The following is a 26,262-nucleotide window of genomic DNA, read 5'->3' on the forward strand; positions in this document are numbered from 1 at the left end:
ATTGGTGTTATCAAAAAATTAAAAAAAAAAACATCGGAAAAAGGCAATGAGCAACATGGTAAGAAATGTGCCACAAACTGTAAAAAAATGAGTATATTTTAGATTTTTTTTTAAAGCTAAGGAAAAATGTCCTTGGAAATACTATATACATTAGCATTGTAATACATATTTAAAGTTAAGTTACAGAATTTCTATACATTTTAAGCATTTTTTTTCAGATCATTTCCTTGCTTTTGTTTTTTCCTTCCTTGCTTTGTTTTTCCAAATTTCAAGGTAATTTTCTTTGACTTTTTTTAAGAATACATTTTTTGCTGATTTTGGGGTCTTTTTATAAAGAAATCAAACCAATTTGCTCAGGTTTTAAAGGGTTTGAGCTTATGAAATAACTGCAGTTATAAGGCTTTAATATGAACATCACAAGCTCAAACATTCAATCCCCAGTTCCCTTTAAAAACATGATTCTACTCAACAAATAAGTGATCCGTAAAAAAAAACCAAAAAACAAAAAAAAAAAAAACAGAGTATAAATATATCCTATTCCAAATAAATCACATGGAAATTCATATTTGTGTGTGTGTTGGGGTGGGGGTGGGGGGTCATACCTCATCCATAGCTACACCCAAAATACTGCAGACACTCAATTATCAAGACCATATACCATGAATAATACGTTTGGAGTGCCAAATCAAAGAAAAACAAAGCAGCTGATCTTGAGCCAAATTTTACCTGACTAGCAAATTCAAGGCACCATAGGTATTAACAATGAGATTACAGTGGGAATCAAATTTAAATGACAAGCTGTCAAATAACTTTCTCAGCACTGGGTTTCTCGTCAAAGGCAGAGAAGGGGGGTAAAATAAAGTTGAGCATGTGAAAATGTTAACATCTTTTCTGATAACACTCCTTATTAAGCTTGGGTGGTATCACAGTATCATGGTATACCAGGATATTTAGAAATTCCAAAGGCATGTTTTCCAATATTGTCATAAATACAGGTGCTCCTCTCTCTATTGTATAGACTCATTGTATGTAGTGCACAGCATGCACCACCAGAGCCCAGTCTCCAGTCTCTACAGGGAAGATTACATGAAAGGATAAGTGAAGGGATAAGTTACAGGACTGAAAACAGATGGCGGCCAGCAACAGGTTAATGCTGTGCTCTTATACCCTCTTATGGCCATTAACCAAATTGACATTTTAGGAGGGTATCAAACATTACATACCAACCAAGCCTACCCCTTATTAAAAAAATATTCAATCCATTCCATGTGTACTTGTTCAAGTTGAGGCTTGTTTCTGCTTTTCTTTTCAACACAGTTAAGCTTTTGCAAATGTATTATGCATGTATGTAAATGTATTGTTTTATTTTCACATTTTTAAAATTAAACACAGGCTTTTATGACTAAAGGGGGCAGAAAACATATCAACTCTACAATTTACTAACTAGCTTTTACATCATGCCAACAAATAGTCTGTCCAGCATGTCCATTAGAAACAAGCAAGTGAGAATATTCAGCCACTGCATCTTAAGTGCAAACCAGCCTACTGACTACATTTCACTGAAGATGCATATTTGAGTATTAAATGGATGTACTGTTTGCAACATCGATGTGAACCTTGGAAAGGTGGTAGAGTTAAAAACAGATCAAAATATGAATACGATGAGGAAAACAAAACTGGTGTAAAATATCAAGAACAAGCTAACAGGGTTTGGTGACACTATGATTTTTACTGTGAGGCTATTGAAATGTGGTACTCAATCTCCATTATGGTTAGGCAACTATCACTTTAAAAGCTTTGGATACATATGGACATAGTGAGCAACTGCTGTGAATAATGGCTACTTTATTACAGTGCTAAATTCACAGGACTTTTTTAAGTACTTAATTCGTCGGATTAGCCAAAACCTTTTATATGGTTATCCCGATATGAAATGACACATGCCATGACTGAAGACTTATCATACAACCCACTTCTAAAAACTTACCATGACTCCTATGCAGTGTACTTTCATGTAAACCAACAGATCTGGAAGACCAAAAATAAACAACAGAAAAAGGGAGGTTTTCTTCAAATCTCACTGGGGCAACACATGGCAATAAGTTGTAATCAACATGGACCACCGCGAGACAGGCATCGGGAATACAATCTTAACTGTCAGCAAAGTCAAACATTTGACATATGACCAGACTTCACTGAAGTTTTAGACAAAATAACAGAAACTCTATCACACGAACAGAAAGGTTTCCAGTAGCCGTGTGTTTCTGATGCCAGTGTTTCTAATAAATATTATCAAAATGCCTGACACACGGAGGCTGCTGTCAATAAATACAGAAACTACTGCTGCACTTAAGCTTAAATCTTGAGTCAATCAATGGTTCAGAAGTGTCACTATCATGTTTTTCTAATGGCAGTTTCTCCAGATCTCTATTTTTTAATCAAGCTTACCGCTGAGACATATTGTTTCTTGGTTTGTTGAGCAAGACAAACACTAATGGAATTGGTAGACGACCTCACTGTAAACAATATAACAACAAAAAAACAAAAAACAAAACAAAAATCCCATTTCAGCATCCAGACTTCAGGAGTAACGTGCTTTCTTTGCTTCTCCTTTATCTTCACAGTCTTCTGATTGAAACAGCGAGACCCTCACTGATGTAGCAGCTCCCGGTACAAACACCAGTCTGCAGAGAAACACAAGAAAAAGAACATTTTTATATATTTATATAAACATTAACATTTCAAATGTTCACACTTGTTCACGTTTCTTGATGTCTGTCTAGATTCATATGTAGCCATGACAATAATAATAATTATTGAATAACTGAAAGAAGCTACAAATTCTTATACATGGATGCTTCACACACATCTTCAACCTGGCAGCACAGAGGATCTTTACAATCAGCACAGTTTCAAGATCAGCAATTCAGTATCTGACAACTTCGGTGTAGTTGACCTTTGATTTGATCTAAAATTCCATCACGTCGCAATTTAATTGAAATTTTGTCATAATTTGCATTAGAATTCCTGACTTGTGTAAAAAAACATGTTTTGTGAGGTCACAGTGACCTTTGACCACCAGTTTTTCATCAGTTCATTTTTGAGTAATAGCAAAAATTTGTGCCATATTTGATAAAATTCCCTAAAGGTCATTTTGAGATAAAGCATTCTCGAGAATGAGATGGACACAAGGTCACGGTGACCCTGACCATTGAATTCTAATCAGCTCATCTTTGAGTCAAAGTGGATGCTTTTGCCAAATTTGAGAAACTTCCTTTAAGATGATCTTGAAATATTGTGTTCACAAAACATCTGATAGACCAGGTCACAGTGGCCTTGACCTTGGACCCCTAAAATCTCATCCTAGAGTCCAAGTGACTTTTGTGCCAAATTTGAAAAAAATCTTCAAGGCCATCTTCAGAAAACACATTCACAAAAATAAGATGTACACAAGGTCAGAGTGCCCTTTACCTCCCATGTGTATGTAATGATGCTGATTTCATAATGTATGCTGATGACACTGTGCTGTTTGCCCTTCGGAAAAATGCAACAGAGGTTGCTATGAAATTAACAAAAGGAATGCATAAAATTATTCATAATACTGCTGCTCCTCCTTTAAAAAAATTTGTTACGCTCAGCTCAGAAAAAAACAACAAGAGCCACTTTGTCAGCCACCAGGGGAGAGTGCAGTATTCCAAAATGCAAGACTTCCTGAGGAAAATCATCTTTTCTTTTGTAGCCATAAGTAAGTGGAAAACTCTTCCCACAGAGCTAACATTTACCAACTTTCAAAGCTTTTCATGTTTAACTAAACGTTGGATAGTGTCACAGCAAACCTGCACACATTTGTGATTCAATGTGTGGGAGGCTCAGGATTCGGGATTGTACAGCATTATGCATATCTAAATTTTATTGATTTATTTGAATTTTATTTTTTATCTTGTGCGTATTTGTGAATGTGGGGGGGGGGGAGGGGCGTAAACTGGTTTTAGGATGCGGTGCCCTCATATTTTCATAATTTTAGCACAAATTTCAGATTTGTCTCGATTAGATAGAGTGGGGTGGGATATGGGGATAATAATGTTGTTAGACATGTTGTTGCTAGAACCTGGTACAATGCATCTCTCCTTATTATATAAGGATTATGTTTTATTGTGCACTGTCCATGTCTAAATAAAATTACATTACAGCACATTGACCACCAAATTCTTATCAGTTGATCCTTGAATCCAAGAGCATCTTTGTGCCAAATCAGAAGAAAATTTACTCAAGGTGTTCTTGAAATTTTGAAAGAGAAATCTGACAGAACAGTGACCTCTGACTACCAAAATCATTGTTGAGTCAAAGTGGACGTTTGTGCCAAATTTAAAGAAAATCCATCAAAGTATTTTTGAGATGTTGTTCACACAAATAGGATGTACATACTCCAAAACAGAATAAAACACACTGAAGTGTATCAACAGCAACAGGCAAAAACAGAGATTTCAATATGCGTGTGTGTGTATGTGTAGTTAGTTCGGGGCAGAAATCTGATTACAGACCTGTCGCATGTAAAACAGGTTACAACAGTCTGACTGCCTGTGTAACATGATTTCTCTGAGTAACCTGTTTTCTGGGTCCATGTACACATTCTGATTGTTGTGCAAACACTTCATGTCAATAAGAAACAAGCTGGTTGTGCTGGGCAGCATTGGGTTTCAAACTGACACATGAACACATTCACTGGCTTGATTGGCATGAATGGCCCCCAGCAGATTCAAGTTTCTCTGCACCTTTTTTCAAGCATCAACAACAGGCCAAAACATCCACAAGTGCAACAGAAATATTTTATCAACTATGAGGATTGTCATGAAATGAATGGAATACTCTCAAGTCATGTTCTTAAAATATTCCCTTGTTCTAGCTTCTGTTTTAAGAATTGCAGTGTTTCTCCATTTTACATCAAATTCAACTAAATTGCTTTTGACCCTTTGAAACCTGGATCAACACCAGTTTTGTTGTGTGTTAAGATGCCTTTCACAAGCATTTAAAAACCTTTGAAACCTAAGCAAATTAGTTTGATTTTGTTTTTGTTTTTTAAACAAAGGAATGGAGGCTGTGACAAATTTGACAAGAAATGCCTTGCAAACTGCAAAAAAAAAAAGGAAAATATGACAAGATAGTGATCTGAAATCAGTTTCAAAATAGAGAGAAAATTATTAGAAAATTATCACCAAAAAAACCCCAAAAAACACAAAAAACCAAAACAATTTCTTAGCACTTTTTACAGTTACTTCTTACTCATTTTTTGGTTCATTTCTTGTTCACTTGCCCATTGCCTCCTGACCATGCTTTTGGGAAAACAAGCCAACTGGTTCAGGTTTCAAAGGTTCAATAAGGTGACAAATGAGAAATCTGATGACATCGCTTTTGGGCTTTTGGAAAAATTAGATGTGCTTTTATCATTACTTTCAAAACAACCCAATATTCAACTAATCAAGAAAATAAATGATAGGTTTATTGATAATGAAAACAAACCTTAGCCCTAAAATACATTCAATCTTCCAAAGGGACTTGAATGTATTTTATTATTATTATTATTATTATTATTATTATTATTATTATTATTATTATTATTATTCAATTTTGGACATTTCTTTACACTTTGGTTTAAAATGTTGTCACATTATATCTTCTTATATCTTCTTATGATTCAACCTGAATACATTTACACCTGGTATCAGTATGTCTTCAGTGTCCATACTGAGAACCAGTTGAAAAGCAAATGCTCTGTCGAGCTCAAAGAACCGGACGTGACTCCTCTTGTTGAATTGCTAAGTTTGGCCTGAATACTTTCATCAGATCAAACTGAAAGTGGACACTTATTGACTCCAACAATGAGTACCTTTAATATCTTTAAGCTTTCTTGCTAGTAGCTGAACTTGCTAACTGGCTAATGTCTGCTGCCTCGCTTACTTGGAACAGTCAGGCATCATTACACATTTCTGTCCACGAATTTGTTGCATGTGGATAAAAAAAACACAATTGCATTTACAATCATGGCCCCTAAAAACTTGCCCCTAAAAAAGTCTTGATGCGTTTACATCTGAACTTTCATTGCTTTCATGTGGTCAAAAACTGACTGCAATCCAATCACCCAAAAGTCATGTTAATACAAAGAGTAAAGGGGGGGGGGGTCTTCACAAGATGTAACCCACAAGACTTCTGAAGATTTGACAGATAAGAACACACCTCTAATCTGCTGTAGGACAAAGGAACAGTCCAACAGTGATCACATCACTAACTTCACAAAGTGACCTCGATGAGATGGCTTCTAAAGAATATGCGGCCACAAGGTAATTTACACCTCTCTTTGTCACTCATTGATCTAACGTCTTGTGTGTGTGGCATCAAGACAGCTCGAAAGACCTTCTGAACATTCTAACGACCTTATCTGAAACATCGAGTCTGACTGTGCAGCAGTGAGGGCGTGAAGCTCGCAGCAGCCTATAAACAAAGAGATCTGCTGAGTCACTGCAGCAATGCCACGCTGCTGCAGCATATTGTCTGTGACTCTTTTACAGCAATGTACACTGTACTGCCAGTGCCCTGCCACACACACACACACACACACACACACACACACACACAAACATGCTGTAGCAACAGTGAGTAAAGCTGACATGATAAAAAACAGTAAAGGTGTTTTTTGAGGATATGGGATGAGGTGGGACAGACAGTCCAAAATTAGCCCCGCCAATCACTAAATCCGAATAAATATCTATGTTGGCGGTACGGATGTCAGTTTCAGTTAATTTAGCTTTTGGTGGGAGAGAAAAAATGGTTGTCAACTACAGATCATCATTTCTTTTTAATCTGAAGCTACACTGCCTCAGTGAGCTTTAGCGCTGAATTTCAAAGTGCTATCCATTATAGGATGTAAATGTCTTGACTTTCTTTTTATTTTTCATTGGTTACTAACAGACAGTTTAGTCAGCAGCATTAACATGTGGAAACATGACCAATGCCCAACACTTTGGCCTCTCTGCACTGCACACCCCCCAGGTCAGGGTGGAGCTGATGTTGGGTGGCTCACGTCTGCTAGCTAGCAGCTACGCTTATTCGGCGATCGGCTGGTAACACTGTGGCAGAACTCCCTGCTGCGGGAACATTATGCCCACTCTCCGGTCTGTGCTGACACTGCTAACAGGACTGTGGGATACACTGATGTTGGGTTGAGATCGTTAGGAATGGTTATCATCAAATGAGCGTCTCCACTAGCTAGCTGCTACCAGAGCTTCAGTTTACACCAGTGGTGCACACTGCTGTAAACTGAAGAGTAGTAAAATCAACCTATAGACTAACATGTATAACTGGTCCAAGATGTTCTCGGCGGTTTAACGATTTATAGTTAACCATTAACATCCCTAGTTGGTAGATAAAATAAATGAGGTCAGTCGCCATTTGCTTGTAACAGGGTTCTGATTTTGGAAAACTTCACTACAAAGTGTCATCACCACAACACATGAATTGGCTAATTTTTTTTTCACTGACTGCTAACTGGGGGCAGCATGCAAAGTATGATTGTTATTACTATATTGCCATTGCTACGGTTATGTTTACTTTATTGAGCCGGGTGCTACGGAGAATTTCGTGCTCACAGCAAAGAGTCTGCAAGTATGTGGCTACACATTGTTGGAGTTCCTCGACCTTTAATGAAAAATTAAGAGCACATTATTTTTGACAGAAACACCAACAAAGCGAGCTGAAGGTAGGCTACTCACAGGTAAGACCTGCTCTTTTGTTTGTGTTCCTTTTTCATGGCTGGTTAACCAATATGTCTGTAAATTTCTTGTGTTTACCAGTCATTGGCAGATAGACTACAGAGTTAATTTTGGACCCTGGGGACAGACACTCAGGAGGTTTTCACCGAGGTCACGGGCCTGCTGTCTATCACACTGACAGGGCAGCTGACTGCAGGGCCACAGACACTTTCAAACAGCCTGGGAGGTTCTGTGCTCCATCTCACATCATTTAAAACAGTAAATATGTTTTGTAGCATGTAAGTGTGTGAACCACTGTGTTAAGGATGATCATCAGCCATTGTGCAGCAGTGAGGAGCTGCAGCCTCTGCTGAATCCTGCAGCACAAACAGTCCTTTGTAAAATCAGCGCTGCATCATCGTGTAAGGGGGCTGCTGTGTTGAGAGATGTGCAGCCGCTTGGCTTGTCACTCACACATTGTGCCCGGCGATGCTGTCGTAGATTTTCCTCATGCAGTCTGTTACATAACTGGCTTAAAAAGGTTCAGGCAGGGACTGAGAATCTAATCCTGCAGCCAACAGAGACAACACATTAACAGACCATTGCCGACATGCAGTTTTATGTAGCGGGAGATGTGGCTGACTGATTCAGAGTCTGAATTCACACTTATACTGAAATGCTGACTTGCTGCAGCGTAGGCTCTGCAAAGACATTTTGTACATGGTCGCCTGATGTACACCTCCCCAGAAATGTAACAAGTCCTGGCGACAAGACATCCCATTTCATTTTTGTATACTGAAAACCTTTTCCCTCAGTGGAAACAAGGCTTTTATCTACTTTTTTCACAGATAAGAAAAAATAGTTGCAAAGACAAAAAGTGCCCACAAAGTAGCATTTCAAGTATTGTGGGTGCTTTATCTGGGCTTCAGTCCATAATGACAGTGATTCTGGGGTTGGCTTTCACTAGGTGTGTTTTCATTATCTCTCAAATAGTGCATTTACACCTAATGGAAACACATCAATTAAATCACACATTATATCACAAAAAGTTTTTATGCTCGCATGAGGTGGTATTTCTGGTGAAAACTGCAATGTAATCACTTTTTGGCTTTTCTAGGTCACATGATGCGATGGCTATGTGCTTGTCTGTAGGAACTGGCTCCCTCATGATGCAGCAGGAGCTACAAGAGCTGTTATTACATCACATAACTCTACAAAAGTTGAGCAGATTGTTCGGAAGTTTTGAATCCACAATTCCTCTGTGAAATCGTGGACTATGAGCTCCCAGAAATCCCTCATATGTGGGGCTTACCTTTCCGTTATTGCTCACATAACACGCCTACGTGGCCTTGGATTGGAAATAATGATGGCTGCAATAGAAATAAAGCTGCTGATGTTTTGATGTGATATCTATCACCATGCTTCTTGGAATGTTATATGGAATGTAAGTTGCAGAACATCACTCAGTGGAAACTAGGGCTTAAACGATTCCTCAAATAATTCGAGTAACTCTATCACTAAAAAGCCTTGAAGCAAATTATTTGCCTCAAGGCGCCGTTTAAATCCAGATAACCATGCAGTGCACTGTGTTTGGCACAGATGGTTATTTCGGACTGCAAAACATGGAGGAAGATGGCGAAGAAAATAGTCAGGGGCAAAAAGAACAGACAGCCCAGAGGAAAAGACAAAAAATGTCCAAAGTTCTGGGACCACTACAGGTTGAAACGAAAAGAAAACACAGTCCAGTGTATCTACTGTAAAACTGAATTAGCTTACCACAATAGCACACAATAGCACGTCGTAAATGCTGCAGCACCTCAGCCGAAAACATCCAGTCTATGCACAAGGTAACATTAACAATACTTTGGCAGGAGCGATTAACATAAAATAATGTGTTTTATAGTTGAGATTAAGGCTAGTAAAGAACATTATTTAATGGCTGGTAGGGAACCTAAAACACTATGGTGGCTACCTTGCAGGTATTATGTGGACCTACATTAGCTACGTTTTGTTCAAGAAAAGAACCTACAGAAAGTAAACTGATGTAGTCAATGAGTGTCAGGGCATGAACTTCATGTTATTATTAGAGTAGTCTCTCAAACACACTCAGACACACATATACACACACCCCTCACACTCTCTTACACACATACACCTCTTATACACATACCCACCTAGCCTAGTAATAAGACAAGATAAGATAATCCTTTATGAGTCCCACAATGGAGAAATTTGCATTGTTAGAGCAGTAAAAGAAAAAACTACAGCAAAAACAGAGATCAGAATTAATTTAAAACCTCAGTAATAATAAATTATTAATAATTTCTAAATTAATTTATAGATAAAGTTTTTTTAATGTTTCAAAAAGCAAGATATGAGCAAGAGAAAATTGGAACAATAGAAATAAGAAACTAAGCAGTTCAAGAATGTTTACACCATTGCAGATGACTAAATATCAATAACAATTATACTATTTTTCAGTAGATCGCAGAGTGGGACTATAGACAGCTTTGTGCAGAGAGCCCTTCAGCTGAGCAAGCAGCTGAATATGCAGACAGCATTTTTAAACATGATCATCACAGATATGCGCCCGCTGTCCATGGTGGAGGATGAGGGGTTTCAGAGGATGAGTTCTACTTTTAATCCAAAGTACACCCTTCCCTCCAGAACCTACCTCACAAAAATGATGGAAAAAAAATATGAAGACACCACAGTGAAGTTGAGGAACACCCTTAAGGCGGCTGACAGCTTTGTCCTCACAACAGACATTTGGACCAGTATTGCAACTGAGGCCTATCTTGGTGTTGTGTGCCACTTTCTTGGGGAGGATTGGAAAATGAAGTCTCGCAGTCTGACAACAATGCCTCTTGAAGAGAGACACACGGCTGCAAATATTGCAGAGTGACTTGAAGATGTCATCGCTAAATTTGAGATTCCACCACAGAAAATCAAAGCCATTGTCCACGAAAACGGTGCTAATGTTGTAGCAGCAGTGAAGATTTCGGCAGAAAAGCATGGATGGTGCAATGTGCAGGTCACACGTTGAACTTGGTGGTGCAAAGTGCTCTAAAGAACGACCAAGCTATCTCTTAGTGTGTGGCTGCTACAAGATCCCTTGTCGAACACTTTAAGAAGAGCGAACTGGCATGCACCAAGTTAAGGGATAAGCTGCAGCAAATGGGCACACCGCAACACATGCTCGTGCAAGATGCAAGTACTCGCTGGAATAATACTTACCACATGCTGTCCAGGATGTTGGAACAGAAATGGCCAGTGACTGCTGCACTTTCTGACCCAGCCATAACACCAAGAGGAAAACACTACCTCAATCTCAAGCCTGAGCAATGGAATATGACTGAGGAGCTGAGCCAGGCCCTTGAGCCACTTTAAGAAGGTACACTGTTTCTGAGTGGTCAAGAATATGTTACCCTCTCTGCACTTCCACAGCTAGTGCAAAGCCTCAAGAGGTCCATGCAGGGTTCAGCTTTTGAGACTGCACCAGTGAAGTCATACCAGACTTGTGTGACAGAACAAATCACAACAAGATGACAGGGACTATATGTGTTTCAACCTGAATCTCCAGTTCTACTTGCTGCTGCTTTGGATCCCAGATTTAGGAAACTTAAGTTCTTGCTTTCTGAAGAAGTATTCAAGGTCCAAAGCACAGTTCAAATCATGGCACTGGCTGCCAAGAAGGAAGCGGTGCAGATCAATTCAAGTTAAAAAAAATTGAGCCCCAAGCACAGCACAAGACAACTCAGAAAAACATCCCAGGGGTGGTTCATCATTCATCAAAAACCTACTGGGATAATCAGACACCAGCACCAGTGATGAAGAGGATGAGGAGCAGAAGTTAAACCGAACTGTACAGCGACTGTATTTTGGAGAACATCCCCTGTCCAGGAAGGATAATCTGCTTTCTTGGTGGAAAACAAATGCGGCACGTTATCCAATGCTGTTAAAACTGGCAAAGTTGTTCTTATGTATCCCAGCAACATCTACACCATCAGAGCATCTGTTTTCTCAAAGCAGGGCAAGTCTGAGTTCTGAGCATATTTTGCTTACTTTTCTTCATGTCAACCACAGGCTCCTTTTAAAGACTTAGGCATGCACAAACTCACATACACAGCCGCATCCTCGGACTTCCGGGGTCGCGTAGCTACAAGATGGCAGCCTAGTTTTAGTGCTCCTTGACCGACACAGAAAACAGCCCTAAAAAAGTTGAAAATATCCTGAACAACGAGTTGAAGCAAATATGACGGACAATAGGGCTAATAAGGGAACATATAGGAAGACCAGAAGCACCGCAGCGGTAGGAGATGAGGAGGAATGGCCTCCGCTAACTCAGCCTAGCCGAAGTAGCTCCCCAACGCTACACGAGGAAAATGAAGCAGAAGACGCAACCCTGCACTCCATCCTAAGCGAGATAAAGGATTTCAGACGGGACAACAACCAACAACTCGCTGAGATTAAGCAGGAATTGCACAGCACCAACAACAGACTGGAGGAGGCTGAGGGGAGGATCGAAGAAACCGAGACAGCACTGCAGGCCATGGCTACGTTAATGAAAAAGCTAATGAAACGCCAGGCTAGCATGGAGGCTAAGCTAACGGATCAGGAGGGGCGAGCCCGCCGGGATAATCTCCGGATACATGGCATACCTGAGAAGGAGGAGGGAGACAACATGTGCGCCTTTCTGGAGAAACTACTGAGTGATACGTTGGATATCCCCGGACGAGCACACCGGAGCCAAGCACCTGCACCTGAGGAACCACAGGCGAGACCCCGGTCCATAATAGCAAAGTTTACGAGTTACAGAGTCAAGGAAGAAGTTATCCGCAGAGCTTGGCAGAAAAAGGCAGTGTATTACAAAAACACCCGCTTCTTCGTGGATCACGACTACCCGACCGCGGTGCTTAAGAAACGTTATGAGTACACTGAAGCGAAAAAGATCTTGAGGGAGAGAAAAATTATATTTCAAACCCCCTATCCGGCCAAGCTAAGGGTCCACTACGACGACGGCACAGAGACATATCAGAATGCAGCGGACGCCACAGCAGACATGGCGAAACGAGGACTCCCCGTCACCATCATCACGGCCCCAATCGACACGGATCATCGGGAGTTACAACTACTTTCATCATGGCAGATGGCCGGAGACCTGAGGGGAACATCAGACGCGGATGCAGGAGCACAACGACAGGAGAAACTCTCCCACAGATCTTACAAAGAGAGGCTACAGCAGTTTAAACACACACACTTAACAAAGTGAGCTCCAACGGTGACCTGTACTCATATGATCCCAGATAAGTAACTTGTGTTTATTTAATTTCATACAGCAGATTCTTTTATTTTGGTCTCAGAAAGAGCTTACCAGGAATTAAGATTCTTAAATCATAACTTAAGCTAAGAGGGGGAGAGATGGAGGGAGGAGACAGAGAAAGGGGAAGAAAGAGACGGCAAGAGACCAGTTAGTTTTAAGTGAAGGAGGACATATCTCATTTATTTTGATTTTGGACTCAGAGACCCAACCTAGAAGGAAAAGAGGGAAAAAGAAAACGTTATTTTATATGATTTAGGTTATAAAGACTGCAAGGGTCCAACTCACCTTGAATTTTATTTTTGAGTTCCTTTTTTTGTTTGTTTTTGCCTCCCCATACCTCCCCCCTTTCTTTTTAATTTCTTTTTAATTATTTTTTTGTTTATTTTTATCTTTTCTTACTCTCCCTCCCCCTCTGTTATTTTGACTTGATCCTGATCTCCAAAGGACTCAACCTGGATCTGAGACACTTAAAAGAAAAAAAATTGATACATAACATGGGACTAAATGAGACCAATCTCTTCTAAGTTTAGTTAATTATTTGGATTTTCAACTCTGAAGGATCAATCCTTGATGTAAGACTCAGAAACTACATAAACTGAGAAATGGGGTCACGAGTGAAGCCTCTTCGATTTAAGGGATTTACCAGGAAAAAACACACACTTACAGTTACTAATCAAGGTCTCCTATAGCTATTTATACAACAATGTCGGGACACTGAAACGCAAAGGGCATGTCAAAGACATGAGCCCATCTTCCAGGGATCCTCTCTCGGGGAGGAGAGGACTTCCCCTCAAGGAGTGCTTAAACACCAGAAGCACCCGAAAGGCTTGACTCGATTGAGCCTCATCGATGGAGGCAACAAACACTAAAGTAAATAAAGAAGACTCATTTAGATGTAAGTTATTTTTACATTTGTACAAAGTTCTGTTCACTAAGTTCATGAATGTTTACGGGATGTTTAAGGTCTTAAAAAACACAGCACAACACAGGGAGAAAGACGACACAAATAACCTGCAAAATAAATGACAGACAATCAAGATATTAAGATTATTTCATATAATATAAATGGAATCCTGAATCCAGTGAAAAGAAGTAAGATTCTGAGTAAACTGAAAAAAGAAAAAGCACACATTGCATTGTTACAGGAAACGCACCTGAGCTCAACTGAACATGAGAAATTGAGGAGGCTGGGTTTTTCAAAAGTGTTCTACTCATCATACAAATCTGGTCATAGAAGAGGTGTAGCCACCCTAATATCTCAAAGACTCCCCTTTGAGAAAACCCTGGAGATTAAAGATAAAGAAGGGAGATATTCACTGATCTCAGGGAAAATAGAGGGCACTGAAGTTTCGATACTGAACGCTTATATCCCCCCCGGCAGTAATATAGCAATCTATAGAAAAATATTTGACTTAATGTCAGAAGCAACAGGCATTCTTATCTGTGGAGGGGATTGGAACATTCGAATTAACCCAAGGCTAGACTCTTCCAAAATGTTTACACAAACCCCAACCCATAAAAAAATTAAGATTCTCATGTCAGAACTTGGGGTGATTGACCTATGGCGAGATCTTCACCCATCAGAACGAGACTACACTCATTATTCTAACCCACACGACGTGTACTCGAGAATTGATTACTTTTTCATTTATAAGAGGGACCGCCATAGAGTACAGCATTGTGAGCATGGAAATATTGACTTATCAGATCATGCTCCTATCCTGTTAACAATCCAAATAAACAATAGCCCAAGAAATACATTATGGAAACTAAACTCCAGTATCCTTAATGATCAGCAATTTAAAACACAAATAAAAAGAGAAATAGAACAGTTTTTACAAGAAAACAACAATAACGAAGTTACCTCAGAAATAGTATGTGCAAAAAAAAAGAAAGAAAGACAAGAAAGTTTAGCAAAATTAACTAGAGAACTGGAAGAGCTTGAAACAAAACACAAAAAGGACTCAAATCAGAATACTGTGTTACAACTAAAAGAAACCAGGAAGGCAATAAACACTTGGTACACCCAGGAAACACAAAAAAAAATGTTCTTCACAAAACAAAAATACTATGAGACGGGCTCAAAGTTCGCAAAGCTGTTAGCAAGGAAACTACAAAAACAGAAAGCAGACAGCACTATTCACAAAATCAGGAACCCAATTACAAAGAATCTGGTATATAAAAGAGAAGAAATACAATCAGCCTTTCAAAAATATTACGAAGAACTATATTCCCAATCACAATTAGAGGAAGAACAAAATATTAGAATTTTTTTAAACTCTCTTAGCCTACCTATCCTAAACGAGGAGCAAAATAATGAATTAACGGCAGAAATAACAGAAGAAGAATTAGACAAAGCCATATCAAGGCTAAAAACCAACAAGTCACCCGGACCAGACGGATTTTCATCCGAATGGTATAAAGCCTTTAGGACCGAACTAAAACCATATCTCCTTCATATATTCAATAAAGCTTTAAAAGAAGGAAAAATCCCACCAACATGGAAGGAGGCCACCATAACAGTCATACCCAAAGAGGGAAAAGATAAATTAGAATGCGGCTCGTTCAGACCAATCTCAATTCTTAATATTGATTACAAACTATACACATTGATTCTCGCAAGACGCGTTGAAAGAGTTCTCCCCCAGCTCATCCATACAGATCAGACTGGATTTGTTCCACTGCGACAAACACACGATAATATAAGACGATCACTACATGTATTAAGCCATATTAAAGAATAAAAATTACAGGCTCTATCGGTCAGTTTGGACGCAGAGAAGGCCTTCGACTCGGTGAGCTGGGGGTTCCTATACCTGGTCCTTGAGGAATTCGGTTTTCACAAGAGTTTTGTTAACGCAATTAATTTGTTATATAACAACCCTACTGCCAGAGTTAAAATAAATGGGCATCTATCAAAAACCATTAAACTAGAAAGAGGTACAAGACAAGGTTGTGGGATGTCACCGCTTCTTTTTGCTCTCTTCATAGAGCCGCTAGCCCAATGGATCAGGCAGATAGATAACATCAATTAATAAAAATAATGACGACCACAAGGTGGCGCTGTACGCAGATGATATCTTGGTGTACCTAACTGAACCATCTAAATCTCTCCCCGAATTATTTAAATTACTATAACAGTATGGTAAATATGCAGGATATAAGCTAAATATCCAAAAGACACAAATTTTAAAACTCAATTATAACCCACCAATAGAGCTCCAAAAGAGATTCCACATGAAATGGAACCAAGAAGCAATAAAATATCTTGGAATATTATTACCAAAAGATATAACCACAACTAAAAAAATGAACTATGATCCACTTATAAATAAAATAAAAGCAGATATTGCAAGATGGAACTCAAATCCATTCATGAGTTTAACACAAAGAATAGAATCAATTAAAATGAACATCCTTCCTAGGATTTTGTACCTGTTTCAGGCTCTCCCGGTCGAAATTAAATCCCAACAGTTTAATGAGTGGGACAAAATTCAAGATTCATCTGGCAAGGGAAAAAACCGAGAGTAAGATTTAAAACGTTGCAACTCCCCAAAAAAGAGGGCGGAATGGCAGTCCCACATTTAAGAAATTACTTTTACTCAACTCAGATCAAGCCATTATTACATTTATGTAATCAGGAATATAACGCAAGATGGAAGGATATAGAAAAGACCCTAATTAAGGATCCCCCAATTCAAGCAGGTAATAAGGAAATAAAACAAACAGTAAGTAAATTAAAAAACCCATGGCTGAACTTCCAACTTAAAATCTGGAACACAATCAAAACAGATTATAAATTACTGGATAAACTATGGTTCATCAGATGGACTGCATATGATCCTGACTTCAAACCAAACCAATTAGACCTCAGATTTAAAACCTGGACAAGCAAATGGATCTCAACATTCTACTCACTTACAAATAAAGGAATACTAAAAGACTTCCAAACGCTAAGAAGAGAATTCTCCTTAGAACAGCAGGACTTTTATAGATTTTTGCAACTTCGTAATTATTTTTGATAAATGCAATAAAACACTTCCTGTAGACCTGGAAGATGCAATATTAAAAGAATTCTTGAGGTCATATTCAAATGAATCAATTAAAGGTGCCATCTCAAGGTTGTACAAAGGCCTCCTAACAAAAAAACCATACACCACAGAATATATCAAAAATAAATGGGAAATAGAAGGACAACTTGACATAACCAAAGAATGGCTTAACTACTGTGAAATTCTATGGAGATGCACAAGTGCACACACATGGAGGGAATTTGCGTGGAAATGTTTGATAAGATTTTTCACAACTCCAAAGATGAAAATTCACTACACAGGGGAAGACTCCATATGCTGGAGAGGATGTGGAGGTCGAGATGCAAATCATTGGCATGTGTTCTGGAAATGCCCAGGGTTGCAGAATTTTTGGTCAGGGGTCCATAAAACAATGGAGGAGATATTTCATATAAAGATACCCAACCAATTTGAAACCTTTATCTTAGGCAAATCAGATTTTATTACCGAAAACACCAATAGATATCTTTTGATAATTATGGTAACTGCAGCTAAGAAAAATATCACCAGACACTGGCTGCACCCCGAACCTCCTACAGTGAGTGAATGGATGGACACGGTTGACGACATATACTGAATGGAAAAAAATCACACACTCACTTAACCTACAAATGGACAGATTTAATAAAATATGGTCAAAGTGGGTCTCCTTTGTTGAAAAAAAGACAACCTAACTGAAGGGACACAACAGACTAATCCTTATTAAACAACAATCTCTGAATACACAAATAGAATACAGGCCTACTACTGCTAGTTCAAACTCCCATATGTGTTGATACTCTCTAATTAACTTGTGTTTTTCTAATATACATCCCAGTTCTTATGTTTCTTCTGTTCTATTGAAGTTTATTATTACCCACCCCTTCCCCCTTCTGGAAGGGAGGGAGAGGAAGAGAGGGAAAAAAAAAAGGAAAAAAAACCCAACAACCTATTACTAATTTTCCACTGCTGGTATTGTGCCATGTCATAACTAAATATTCTATTTTTTAGGGGGTAAACTTAAAAAGAGGAAAAGGGGGAAAAGGAAACAGTGAGGCTGCGGTTTATGTGGAGCAGTAAAATCCACTTTTGAAAGTGATAAATTGATCTGTGAGGTTCTGACAATACTCTGTACTCCATTGTTTGACTTTATTCTTTTGACAAACATTTACTTCCTTTAACAAGTGTACTGGATGTTTCAAATGTGTACTGTACCTTGTATGGAATAAAAATTGTAAATAAAAGAAAAATAAATACACAGCCGCATCCTCACTCACATTTTTAGTTGTCAAAAGTTAAGTTGCACAATTTGAAAGGCAGTGTTTGTTATTATGCCTACGTTTTAAGTTGTATGTGTACCTTTTTTGAAAAGGGATTTAAATTATTTTTCTTTCTTTCTTTGTTTTTGCACTTCAGAAAATGTTTACTTCTTTAAAAAAATAATAACTGTTTACTGTAGCTTGTATATATATATTGCAATTTAAGCAACAGACATTTTTTTCAAAAAGGAAACAATAACTTGTTCATTTAAGAAGTGTTATTTTCTCTTTTGTATATGACTATTGCTCTTGAATAAAGCAAAAGTGAATTTAAATTTTAATGAAAAAAAATCAGAGCACGCAATATTTCTTATTTGATTACTTGCCAGAATAATCCATAGATTGTGTGTCAAAACCACAAGCTCTGTGTTTATTGTGTTTATTTGATCTGGGAAGATGAATAAAAAGTGATGTTAACACTAGAAGGGCCAGACTTCCATACCTACAAAAATTTCTAGATTATTTAGGTAGAGGCTCCAAATAAGCCAAGTGGGTTTTCTGTCCCTCTGCACTGCATGTCTCCTTCATTCTTGTGATTTTATTTATTTTTATTATTATTTTGCCAAAAAAAAAATGCAAACGTTGCTATTTGTTGAAGCCTCCATCAAAGCACTTGGGAGTCAAAATTTGAGAGCCCCAGTCTCCCCTACTGTATGTCCCTCACAGCGCAACTCATGTCTGACGCAGCGCAGCAGATCTCGATGATCTATCTCCAATGACAGTTGGTGTTTTTTCTTCATCCCTGGCATATCATATCATACCTTAAGAATCACTTTCCAATAAACATTAAACTTCTGTGTCCGCTATCGAAGTTTTACTTTTGACATAGACAGTGATAGTTGCTAAGCAATCAGGATGCAGCTGCCACCACGCGAAAATTTAGGCTTCCACTTCAAAACTAAACCATGGCAAATCTGTATGATTATCATGAAGATCTGTGGCCCAAACACATAAAAAGGATCACATTTTCTTTACCGTTTGTGCAATTTGTATAAATATCATCTAATCTGCTGGACTCCTCCTCGTCTCTCCTGCACTCTGGCTGCTCCTCTCGGCCCCTCCCGTCTCTTGAGGTTGAACAGCAATATTATCAGACGTATTATTTTTATTGATCCTGGACAACACCTGACACCAACGCTTTTCGGACTGGTTTTGGTGGGAATGCAGTTTTAGTTAGCTTGCTTAAGTATCCACTTTTCCATTACACATTCCTACAACAGAGCAGTAGTTTGCAGTGCACATACAAGCAGTGTGGGGAGGGGCGGCCAAGTTCAAATGATGCATTTACAAGCAGTAACTGACAATCCCTGCACAGAAAACCTTTAATAAACTGAATCATTTTCTGCCAGCAATGTTTGTCATTTCATCTTGCCTTAGTAACGGTCAGCAGACTGACAGGCAGGAGGCAGAGTAGGTCAGCTGGGATGTTTGCAGCTCCTGCCCCCACCCTGCTTACAAAATATGCACTCCTACCCATCCCCCTACAAGAGCAAGGCACATAATGCAAGAGCAAACAAAGGCAAAAGGTATGAGACAGCGTCTTTCACTCACACACACACACACACACACACACACACACACAAAAGACAGTGATTCTGGTACCCCAGTTATAGAGCAGGCAACTCACCATCATATGTACTTAACATGTACTGTGTACAAAACAACAGGAGGAGCCAGTAATGCTAAGTCAGCCTCTTGAAAAAACACACCCATCTGTGTGCTGATGGATGTGCAGCCCTCAGGCCAGGAGGTGGCCGGGGCTGCTTACATAAGACAGCAGGAGAGCACATACACTGAGGGCATTCTCTTAAGTTACTTAACATGTGTTCTGGGCAGGGCACTAACATCAACCCCACCCTTGCTCTTTACCATTCACTTGCACATATAAATTAACTCAAGAATGTGTCATGTCTCAACACCTCACACTGCAAATGTCATGTTCTGCTACTGACTGACAGCCACCAAAGATACTGATATGAATGTGGAGCATTTAAACCCATCACAGCCATGACTAACCTCACACTGGATGCGAGAACCATGTTTAAACGACATTAAGCCTCAGTGATGTAAAAAATTGAGTGAGCTATAATTAAACAGATTTATGGATGTTTGTTTCATTTGATTGAGAGTGAGTTTGACCATGTAATGTGTCCGCCTTGGTATAATTTTTGATACATTGTGTCTCGTCGGTTAAGGAGCTGAAATTACTGTGTTGACCTGGGTGTTGTGTTCCCATCGGTGCCAATCGGAGACGGATGGGGATAAAAACCCATGTCTATTGCAGAGTCATTTGACCCGGGTGTGAATGCTGATCATACCCATTCCCATTGCATTGAAACCAAGATGTTAATGGGTTTTCTGTGCTGTGGGAATGAGGCTTTTGAGTTTGCTGTTATGTGCAGCGGGGTACACACTACAAGATAATCGTGACGATTTAGGGCATTGCATACCACATAACACAGGAACAAAACTGTTGAATCTGTCATTATTTGTCATTGTGTGTGGTCTCTCACATTTCTACTTTAAATCACTTACGATTTTTAAAAGTCGTTTAGTGTGTGCCAGACTTACTGCAAGCTGCATCTCTCTAAATCTGGTGGGTAAAACGTCCCACCTGTCCCACCCAAGATTCCATCCTGCCAGCTGTCCCTTTACCTCTGATCCCGGCCTGACTGTCCCCCCATTCCACGATCGCAACTTTTATACTGAACAGCAAGGCAGCATAAAGGTGTCATATTCTTGCTTTGGACAAGCTTTGCAAACGGGGCTCCGGCTGAAATTTCACTGCCCACAACCACACTGCGGGAAACACTTCGCATTGAGCACATTAAGTCTGTTGAAGTAATAACTCCAGAAGGGAACTATGAACCTGGAGGCAGCAGGACAATGACCTTCAGCAATGGGTATATTCACATGTTTATGCTGATACATCACCTGGAATTCAACAGCCTAAAAGCATATTCAAAGGTATGTCATATGTCTTTTTTGCTCAATAGGTACTGTGATCCATATATAAATAGTATATCCACATTACATTAGAAGTGCAATAACTCGTATAAAAGACAGAAAGCAGAACGAACAGCACATTAACCTTTGAATCTTAGATCAACATCACATTTCTTGTGTTGTGTTCAGACACCTTCACAAGTAATCTGAGCAGATAGGTTTGCTTTATTTTGACAACATGGAGGGAAAAACAATGAGCAGCGTGAAAGAACTATCCTGCAAACTGCCAGAAATTTGTAGATTTGTTAAAATATTTTAAAAGAAACAAAGAAGCAAAATGTCCAAAACACTATATTATGATTGCCATAATTACTGTATATATTTAAAAATTGTCTTTCAGAATTATTTTGATTTTTAAGCACTTTTTTTAACGTTATTTTGTTCTTTGTATTTTGTTTTTTACTTCTTCCAATTAAGATAATTGTTTTGTTTGTATTTTTTCATTAACTTTGATTCATTTTTTCGTCTGATTTTCAGGTGATGTTTGTGAATTTTGGGTCATTTCTTCTTAAGTTGACTATTGCTTTTTCCTTGTCTTTTTGAAAGACATCAAGCCAATTTGCTCAGGTCTCAAAGGGTTGATAAAAAAGATGCCAATAATAAAAGCATACGTACCTGTAAAACATTCTGGCTGAGGGCTCGTGCATCTCACATAATCTGGTCCATTCTGGCCTGCAGCTCAAAAGCATCCGGCCGGTCCTGAGGGTTGACGGCGAGCATGTCCTGCAGCAGCTTCCTCACACCATCGGACATGCATGACCTGCGTTTCTGTGGGATGTTCAGTACCATCTTTGGATTCTCTAGCAGTGCCTCACCCACTGGCACAATGTCCACTCCTTGTCTCACATATGTACCAAGCAACTCCCGCTTAGACTCAGCGTCAATGAAAGTTATTCTCTCCAACATGGCCCAGATGATGATGCCGAGGGCAAATATGTCAGCCTTGGCTGTGTAATGGCCCTCCCACACCTCAGGAGCCATAAAAAAGTCTGAGCCGCAGGCCGATGATAACCAAAACTTGTTTACATTAATGTTTTTGTTCTTGTCCTCACGTTCTTTGCTTTCGCTGGTGTTTCCCAAACCAGCGCAAACTTTACTCAAGCCGAAGTCGGCCACCTTGAGAACTGGAGTCCCTGACTTCTCTGAGATGAGGATGTTGTCAGGTTTGAGGTCTCTGTGGACAATGTTGTTCTCATGCAGGAAAGCGACGGCGCTGGTCAGCTGGAGCATGAAGCTGTTGTTGGTTTGCGGGTTGGGCCGTCGAGACAGGATGAAGTGGTTGAGATCGCCGCTTTCACAGAACTCCATGACGAACCAGAGGTAACAAGGCTCCTCTGGAGGACCAAGCACTCTCTCACCTGCAACAGATGGACATCAGTCATTCACACAGTGATGCAATGATATACACTCAGGGTTCATACACATTTTTATCAATACATTTCCATGACTCTGAGGCAAACTTTCAAGACAAGACATTCTCTTTAACTACCAACAAAACTCAGTCATTATCAGTCCTTTTCATTAGTATATAAAGTCCTTTTAAAATATATATTTTTCAAAAAAATATTGGATTCAACACAGGATTAGAACTGAATATTTAACTATAACTCAGGGACTGTTTGTTATTTGTGAGCTGGTGGGTGAGTGGGGTGGGGGTACATAAAGGGGGAGACATGTCAAATATTTCTTCAGCACTAGGGAAGGACTTAGAACATTTAGGCCATTTTTTCCCATAAAAAACAAAAAAGCAATTTTTAAAGAAAACATTTTGGCATTTTTTAGTTAATTTCTGGCAGTTTTTGAAGAACAGATTTTGACTTTTTCTGTAAAATTTGCAGGCATATTTTAAAATACTTAAAATGACACCATTTAGTTTTTTAGCATTTAATAGTTAGACACTGTAAAATCAAATAAATTCGTTAGATCGTTACATTGTTTGACAGTTCCTAGACACAACAGGTCTTATTTTTCAAGGTATACTTAGTTTACAAAAACTCTTCCAGGCCTGGAAATAGCTATATGCAAATTTCATGACTTTTCCTGTTTTTGAGCCCTGTACACTAGCCCAAACATCTACGTATGCAGAGGAAAAAAAAGATCAATTTTCTAAAACCAATAATAATCTTTGAGTTTTACTGGGACAATTCACTCGGTTACTAGCTTTTGAGATGATCCACTGATTTATTTTGGTAGTTATTTCAAGCAGTAATATGTGAAAAACTTAGTTGATACAGGACTGAAACAATAACAATTTCCCAACAACTAGTGGGTGTGCACTCTAATTAGGTGACACTTCGATCTTTTTTCAGGGTGTTTCTTGAGCAGGTTGTGTAGGTGATATTTATCTGAATCACTGTTTAGAGTGTAAACTGCATCCATTATTTATAGACTTTATGCTTCTGATGCTAAAACTACTCCATACAGGTCATTGATCCAGATGCATATTTCAAATAACTGTAAACAAATGAAGTACCACTGCTGCACTGTAAAATCTGAATCTAACGTAGATTTTACCTAAAAAAAATAAAATGTGAAGTTTTTGCAACTTAAAATCAGCAAGTTTAATTAAATCAATCTTTCAGTTCTAACTACATCAGTAACCCAAGTATACCAAGCTATACATCTGTATTCTGCCAGCTGCACACTAGTCAGTGATATTTGTATTTTCTTAAACATGTTACAAATTAAGTCAGAATAACTTTGTTTATTTAAGTTGCTAACACTTAGAAAGACCAAGTTCATTTCACTTGTCATTTTTAAGTTGCAACAACTTCACAAAATTAGGAAAATACAGCTAAATTTTGAGTAAACTTAAAGTAAACCCATTCAGGGCAAACATAAATTAAGAATTATGGTTATTTTTACATTACTTTTCAATGCATTGCAATCCCTAGATTATTTTAAGTTAGATCAACTTGCCAGGTTTTTACAGTGTGTAAAGTAAGTCTTACTGCATGAAGCCAGACACTCATTAGAGGTTTGAGAGATAGCTGAGATAAATCACAGTCTTTCGTGATACCATAATGTGATTTATTGTGGATACCACAAAACCTGCACAAGATGTGCAAAAAGGGAACCTGCACAGCACACAAAGACAGCCTTTATAAAATGAATGACAAACTTTTTTCGATGAGATGGATTTCGATTAAGTACAATGACTGTCAAATGAATGTGCTAAATTCCTTCTGTGACTACAGCAGACTCCATTTTAGTGAGTGAGCCTGGGGAGCTTCCTCACAAAGTCTACCCATCCCCCAGCTAGTTTCTATCATCATGGCGACAAAAACAATAACGCATAGGATAGGAGGTCAAAACGACTCATAACAATCTCTCAAATTAACAGTACGTTCAATATATCGACCACGACTCGCTGCTACAACATAGCAGCTGGTTTCTGCTGTGTTAGGGGCTGTGTTTGATTTGGCATTGATTTAAAACCAAAAAGATTATCTAAAACAGTTCACACAGCTAACGCTAGGGATCTCGCCTCACCTTCTAGTGAACTCCCCGTGAATACAAATATGCAATTTCACTTTATATTGGATATGCCGACTGGCCAACAAGTCAATGCTAAAACCATTTTCTGAATTATTGGGGTCTGTGTTTTCTCTTGCATTAATTCAAACCAAAGGCAGCACTTACATAACACAGTTAGCACAGCTAACGCTAGGAGGCTACCCTCACCTTTTAGTGAAGTCTCCACCTGAAAACGGTAGGCCTGTACAAATATCTAGCAATTTCACATTACGTTGGCTATGTCGTTCGGACACAAATACATTGCTAACAGATAACAGCTAATCTCTTAAGTATTATGGACTGTATCTGATTCGGCATTAATTCAAATCAAAAAGTACCACTTACTTAACAGAGTTCACACAGCTAACGCCCGGGAGCTAGCCTTACCCTTCAGTGATGTCTCCACCAGCCGCAGGTACTGTTTGGACCGTTTGTTGCCGTGACTCATTTTCTGAGCCATCCCGTTCCTCTGCAGCACACACTCCTCTAGCTGCACCACATTTTCATGCCGTTTCTCCAGGCTCGCCAGCGCCCAGAACTCTTGCAACGCGAGCTCCACGTTTTCCGGCGCGTCGCATCGCAGTTTCTTCACGGCTACTTTCGCCCCGGACCTCCGGGCCACCGCTTCGTACACCACGCCGTATGTGCCCCGGCCCACCTCCCGCAGCAGGCTGTAGCGGGGCGCCATGACCCTGCGCTCCAGGTTGTCCTGCTTGAAGAGGCCGGTGTCCTCCTCCATGTCATGGTCTTCTTCCGTGTTTCCCACGCTCAGACACCGCAGTACATTGGACTCGTCAGCTCGCGCTCCGGTTTGTTGTTTGCAGTCGGCTCGCGCGCTCCTCGTACGTCCCCGCCAGTGGTTACCGCCGACCGTATCCATAAGTCCACGCGAATCCGTCACGATTCAGAAATTAAAAAGTGTAATGTCCACATGTTGTAAACAACACCTGTGGTCACACAAAAATACATGAAATTTCAGCAGCAACGAAGGCTAAAGAGGGAGGAGGGTCAACGGAGGGAAAGATCGATACAATGTATACCAGAATTTCCGCTCAAGACTTTCAAAGTAAAACCTGTAATGATGAATGTGTTTCTGTAAGATGAAGTACATTAGAGGACTGATTTTTAGTTGGATATCATAAGATATTTTGGCAAAAACCTTTCTTTTCAAAGAAACGGATTTGTTAATAATATTCAAAAATCCAAATTTAAATAATAAACTTTATACTGAAAGAAAGGGGGAAATTAGAGGTTTTGTTATGTATAGGTTATCATGGAATAATTTTGCTAGTCTGGTTTGCCTGAGA

At 39.2% G+C, this 26,262-nt stretch overlaps 2 protein-coding genes across 2 annotated transcripts in view; both read right to left on the reverse strand.

The window, feature by feature from the left end:
- The window catches only part of LOC121951211 (CCN family member 5-like), a 31,759-nt gene extending 19,882 nt beyond the window's left edge, over positions 1-11,877 (reverse strand). Inside the window, exon 1 of the mRNA XM_042497464.1 lies at positions 11,864-11,877. Within this exon, the coding sequence (XP_042353398.1) occupies positions 11,864-11,877 (14 nt within the window). The remainder of the gene's footprint in view (positions 1-11,863) is intronic.
- On the reverse strand, positions 320-25,928 carry LOC121961082 (serine/threonine-protein kinase 35-like). Its single transcript, XM_042510935.1, has 3 exons — positions 25,343-25,928; positions 22,055-22,797; positions 320-2,684 (listed from the first exon to the last, which is right to left on the reverse strand). Exons 1-2 carry the CDS (start codon positions 25,833-25,835, stop codon positions 22,088-22,090), a joined length of 1,203 nt encoding a protein of 400 aa, XP_042366869.1. The 5' UTR covers positions 25,836-25,928; the 3' UTR covers positions 320-2,684; positions 22,055-22,087.
- Between the last annotated feature and the right edge of the window lie 334 nt (positions 25,929-26,262).

The sequence above is a fragment of the Plectropomus leopardus genome, chromosome 2 (assembly GCF_008729295.1).
Source record: "Plectropomus leopardus isolate mb chromosome 2, YSFRI_Pleo_2.0, whole genome shotgun sequence".
NCBI lineage: Eukaryota > Metazoa > Chordata > Actinopteri > Perciformes > Serranidae > Plectropomus > Plectropomus leopardus.